The 6,037-nt window shown below is 37.3% G+C and overlaps 1 protein-coding gene across 2 annotated transcripts in view; it reads right to left on the bottom strand.

Moving 5' to 3' along the window:
- The window catches only part of LOC124154228 (microtubule-associated protein futsch-like), a 48,797-nt gene extending 42,832 nt beyond the window's left edge, over positions 1-5,965 (bottom strand). Inside the window, exons 1-3 of one of the 2 annotated variants that reach the window (XM_046527819.1) lie at positions 5,722-5,965; positions 5,427-5,618; positions 447-598 (exon numbers count right to left, since the gene is read on the bottom strand). In XM_046527819.1, coding sequence (XP_046383775.1) covers positions 447-598; positions 5,427-5,600 — 326 coding nt within the window. In that variant the 5' untranslated portion in view covers positions 5,601-5,618; positions 5,722-5,965. The remainder of the gene's footprint in view (positions 1-446; positions 599-5,426; positions 5,619-5,721) is intronic. The other variant, XM_046527818.1, reaches the window with a different exon arrangement.
- Positions 5,966-6,037: the final 72 nt, after the last annotated feature.

Below are 6,037 nucleotides of genomic sequence, written 5' to 3'. Positions count from 1 at the left end.
TTAACTTCCACCAATTGAAGCCTGAATCTGTTGAACTTATAATAGCATGAGTTGACTAACTCTGACTCTAACATTTAAGAAAATCATTTTGCCCTTTACTAGTTCAAACAAAGGTTGTCACTTTTAAGGATTATAGATGGAGTGTAATAAACCACTGATAGCAATTATACTGTTTTCATTTGACTTTGAAGCAGATGCATTTTGCACCATAGCTCACCATAACTCATGCCCTAGCACTCCATAATCACTATTTCACCAAAGCAGGATGTAACACGTTAAGAAATTAGGAAACTTTTGTTAATAATGTTAAGTACGATTTCATAAAATATTTCACTAACATCTGAATTAGAAAACCATGCACAGACATTTGGAGTAGGAGAGATTAAAACACAGGTTACAATTAAAAAGTGAGAAAATGTCAATTAAATACAAAATGATGGGTTTACCTGTGAAAAATGCTTCCTTCCAAATACTCCCAGCGAAAAGACCGGTCGGCAATTACAATTGTATCCATATGCTTCAAGTCACGCCAGTCCGTAGACAATGGTGTGCTATTCACCAATGTATGGCATTTTTTATTAAGATTTCGAATCTTGACCTGAAATAAGAAGATTTAGATAATAAAAAGACCTGAAATAAGAAGTCAATTGGCTATGTTGACAGTAGAAGGATAAAGAAACCATGGATAATGGAGGAAATGATAAAAGAAATGGAAGAGAGAAGGAAGTGGAAGAACGTGTACACAGGCAAAAAAGATGTATTGGGAAATAAATAAGAATGGGGAAGAATTTTTAACACATTTTGACTTCAATTTTTGACCTGCTTTAGGATAAAATGGGCATGTTGATTTCAAAACAGTAGTTAGTTTTCTTCTACCACGTTCAGTTTTTTCATTACATCTTGTGTGATTGTGACCGAACAATGCTAGATTGGAGGCATCATTGCTCTCCAACTGGCTAACATTAACCTCACGCAACTGTTGCCAGGCGATTGATGCCGTAGGAGGCCAGCGAAAGGTGTATACATAGTTGCCAAGTTATGCGGAAGACATTATAGAGAGACTAGAGGCACTCCAATTGGATAATGGCGACCTATTCTGTTAACTGTTTCTTGACCTAGTTCTCGAAGTATTCTGAATCTTCAAAGCACCCCATGGGAACTCACCTTAAGCAGTAGAATACTTGAATAATACATAGCCATATTTTGAGAACAGATGTAGAAAAAAAAATATATTTTTATAATTTTCTTTGTCTCAACACCCATTATGTGTATACCAAATTTTAGCAAATTCTAATATGGTGAGGTAAAATTTTAATTCAAATTGTACTGATTTGATATGGAATGGCTCAACATAACTACCAGAAAAAAAGAATGGAACATGTTGCGATGCAGGGAAATCTAGAGAAATGAGGATGAAGAATACCTGCAAATGTTTGCAGTATGATAGTGATGAAACACTTCACAGACCAGAGTGCAACAGTAAGAACAAAGCCCTTCTGCTCAAGAAGGAAGTGATGATATGAAATGAATACTAGGAAGAGATATACAACAACAAATATTATTGTACCAAAAATACTGAAAAAGAAAGTACAGTGAAACCTGCCTTTAGCGGAACCTGAGTTAAGCGGAAACCTGTCTTATCCGGAAAATTTTGTTGGTTCTGGTGGTCATAATAGGGTTTTACATGCATTGGTGCCCTCTGTTAAATGGAAACTGTCAAACGCGGAAACGGAATCGATTCCCTGGCACGTGTTTCTTGGTAAAGCCGAATTGCAAAAAAAAAAAAAAATTCCATTTACAAATTTTACCGTAAGGAAATAAAATCCTAAAATGTTTTTTAAAGCCTTCCATAGAAAATAATCCAACGGAACCAGCTAAATGTTTCGTACGTTCAATATGGTCTACGTCATTATTGACTGACATCACGTCGCAGGAGGGACTCAGGACAATATTGCATCAACCTTGACCAAAACACTTCCGCATCTCCCTAAACCTAATGTTAATCCTCCTCTAGTGCCATATGTCCCTCGTCCCTAATGTAAAGTGCAGTGAGTTTCGTTTCACGTCAATTGTATCAAATGCTCCACAATACTCCACCCCTCTTCCCTCCCGCCACCTCCTTTCTTAACCATTCCGCCAACCCATGCTTGCACACTTACCTCCCCTCCAACTCGTAGAACCCTCTCTCTACATACACAAGCATTTTGTGCATCCTTGCTCGCAGCCGAATAAGAAGGAATCAATCTCCTACGTGCTGCCTACAGGGTAAGAATACAACGCAGAACGCTAAGAATGAAGGCAACTGCTGATTGATTTCCGCCATGCCACGAAACATATTAACGCTGAAAAATAAACTGGACTTGATCGAGTGCTTTGAACGAGAAAAGCTCTCCGTGAAGCAGATACAAGAGAAGTTTAAGTGTGGAAAGACTCAAGTTTACGAAGCAATTAAGAAGAAGGACCGAATTAAGAAAGACTTTGAAAGAGGTAGTTTCAAAGAAACATATTTCTTCTTTCCCCATACCACAATAGTTTGCAAAACGACACACCATAAAATAATTGTTGTTTCCGTCGATTATTTTAGGCCTTAGTTTACATTCAAAGAGGAAAACACCTCTCTGCCAATATGAAGAAATAAATGAATTAGTTTGGGAATGGTTTGTTCGAGCAAGATCGAGGAATATTCCATTGTCAGGTCCAATAGTCCAAGAAAAGGCCAAGGAATTTGCAGTTTCTTTAGGAAAATTGGATTTTAAGGCCTCCAATGGATGGCTAGAGAGCTTCAGAGCAAGACACAATGTTGTTTGGAGCATCGTTGTTGGCGAGTCAAATGACGTTGACATGGAAACCGTAGAGGAGTGGAAATGTGAGTGATGAAGATGGTTCTTTAACAGCCAATAAGACGAAAGCTTTGACACCGACGAAGAAGTGACCTTAATATGTGAAGAAAATAAAAAATCGTATAGAGAAATGTTGGTCTCATTAAAAGAATTAGAAGAATGCAGTCTCACCAACAGTAACACTGATTTGTATAACATCTTACATGGGGCCATTGGCAGCGTAGAAAATTGTATTCTACAGGAAAAAAAAGACAGACAGACAAAAATGACTGATTACTTCAAATAAACAATTTAAAAATAATGCGATGCTGTTCTTTTATCATTTCATTATAATTTCGTCTACGTGTAGAATTTGAGTCAAACCAACCTTTTAGGCAACGCATGCAATAGACGTGATATGCCTTTCGCGGTGTTTTTTGAATTGTCAGACCCTGAGTTAAGCGGAATGCTGTCTTGTCCGGAAAAAAGTGAAGGGCCCGAGAGATTCCGCTTAAGACAGGTTTCACTGTATAATCAAAATGGTGAATTACGCGTTTCAATTTTAATATATAACTTGGACACAGCAGTAAAGGACCAATGGATGAATTAAGCATCAAGAGATTGACAATATTCTTGCAGAACTTAAAGAAAAATAACATTCTGAGGATGAGACATTAACTCATCTCTAACAAATCACTATCGACATGTACCAAACAGGAAATATACCAAGGGACTAAGAGAAGAACATCATTACTCCAATTCACAAAAATAAGAAAGTAGATAATTGAGAGAATTTAAGGACAATAAGCCTGACAAAGCAAGCATCAAATATATTGACATGAACCATCAACAGGAGAACATAATGGAAAGGATAAGAGTTACAAGGAAGATGAACTTGGGTTTACAAAGAGGAAGGGGAAAATTTAAGCAATATTGGCCCTGACACTGTTCATAGAGATGGTAATGGAGAAGAACAAAGTCACATGCAAAGAGTTCTTCAAATTGGAGGGAGGCTTTGAAAATGAGGAATGGAATGCAAAACCTACAATCCTAATGTAGTTGGAGTGTTCCACAATGACAGGAGAATTATCCACAATGTAAAAGTATAAAATTAAGTCCCTTTCGCTAAATAAGAACTCAGCTGGGAAGAAGAAAGAATAAAAGGCATGCATGACAAGGGTGTGCTCCATCCCTGGTGATTATCAATGTTTAGGAGGAGGTGCTAAGAGTGAAAATCCAAATGTGTAAAAATTAGCATGTTGCTATAAGCTAGTGACAAGGCAGTCATTGCAGAGAGATGGAATGACGGTAGAAATCAACATGAACGGTCAAAATAATAATATGTAAATACAATGGCTAAGTTTGAGCAGTAAATCAGAGAGTTCTGTTACTTGGGTAGCTGAGTGACTAGGAATGGATGAGGTAAGAAGGAAAATAGTCAGTAGAATGACCTAAACTAAGACGGTACTCCTCAAGAAGGAAATCTCTTAAAAGCTGGAAAAATAAGTAAGGAAGCAATTTTTGAGTACATATTTAAATTTGGAGTATGCTTCTTTAAGATAGTGAGTCATGGAAAATGATAGCTGCAGAGCATTAAAAGCTGAAGGAGTTAGGTAGGCCTTGCAAGAGATACATAGAGCACGTAGAGACTGAAGTAAAATAGAAGAATCATAAAAGAGTAAAAAAACTAGCTAATAGGATAATTGAGTGGATAGCTGCTTTGGATTGCTGACTAATGAAGATGAGGGTTATACCAAACCCAGTTACCTTTAAATGAAACTTTGTGAGACACGAGCCCTTCATTGATTGCAAGTTAGAAGTCGATAGAACTAAAATGGAGGGGGGACGGAACATATTTTGGATTCCCACTGCGTACATGTTAACGAAATTGAACCTTAGAGTGTCTTGACATCAACATAAAGACGCTAGGAGGGTACCGAATTGTAACCGCCATTCATGGACGAGCCCAGCTGCTGCCCCCTAGAAGCGACACATAAATTTGGTTCTTAACAGAAGTCTTGAATTTTCATTTGAAGAAAAATGAAACAAGTATGAGACCGGGAACCAAAAAAACCATTATTTATCCAAGCAGATAATAATAAAAACTAATAAATTGCTCTTATAATGTTATTAATGTTTTCGTTTCATAAACCTTATCTGAGCTAAAATATAACATCTCGAACGACTACGGCTCCCCCTCCCTAATTTTGATTCTGATTGCGCCCTTGCTGTCATTCACGCATCAACATAAACTCGGTAGGAACGCGAAAGAATGAAGCCCCGCAGTAGCTAATGCCATGAAACAAAGGGGATGTCATATTCCATTAAACTCATATACAGTTTATAAACTGTTTTACGAAGCTATACGGACAAAAGAACCTTTAAATGGCTATCTACACATTTACAGCCATGGCAGCACCACGAAAATCATCTATGTCAAAGAGGATACACTAACACATTCGGCCACAACTGTGTAGCTACTTTCACCAGAAGGGACAGTTCAACTTATTGACTCCTTAACTGGCAATAAGGAGTACCTACATGAAATTAACTCCTTTAAAAATAAATGTTATAAGTAAAATATATATATCAATCCCGGGACATTACCTGCGAATCACTGCTAACTTCAATGAGACAATGCTCTTTCATAACAGGTTCACGCTGAATACGAATATCACAGACACGGCCCTTTCCGATACGACAAGCTCTACTCAAAAGAGGAAAGCAAGATCCATCTTCCCCCGTCTTTCGTATTACGATTATATGTCCGTACAGTGCCATCCTTGCGAGGGCAATAGCCTACAATCAAAGAAGAAACGTATTTATGAATATTCACAATGATTCTCGAAAGAGATAACGTATTGTACATAGTTGGAATATTTATTATGCCAATTGTACTTACCCCTTTCAGACTAATCACAATAAAACATGAAAACACTCGACGTGAATTCTCTCGCCGCTCCCGTAAACCTAACCGTCGTTTCAACGAATGGCGCCAAATTCTTAAAAACAACTACGTGCATCTGCAGTAGACAAGCATCTTTCGAAGCTTTAAAAGACGACTTAGTCATGAAATTCTATCGATTATAAATTTATATTCGAATGTTAACTAATCTGGTACGTTTAAACTAGCGCAAAAACACTTTGGTGATATAATTCAAATTATTTTTCAAAAATTGTTTACCGTCGGTATGGCGCATAAAGAAATAGTACTTTGT

Source organism: Ischnura elegans, chromosome 2 (genome assembly GCF_921293095.1).
Source record: "Ischnura elegans chromosome 2, ioIscEleg1.1, whole genome shotgun sequence".
Classification (NCBI taxonomy): domain Eukaryota; kingdom Metazoa; phylum Arthropoda; class Insecta; order Odonata; family Coenagrionidae; genus Ischnura; species Ischnura elegans.
The sequence above is the reverse complement of the archived record's forward strand: the minus strand, read 5'-3'. Positions and strand labels throughout refer to the sequence as shown.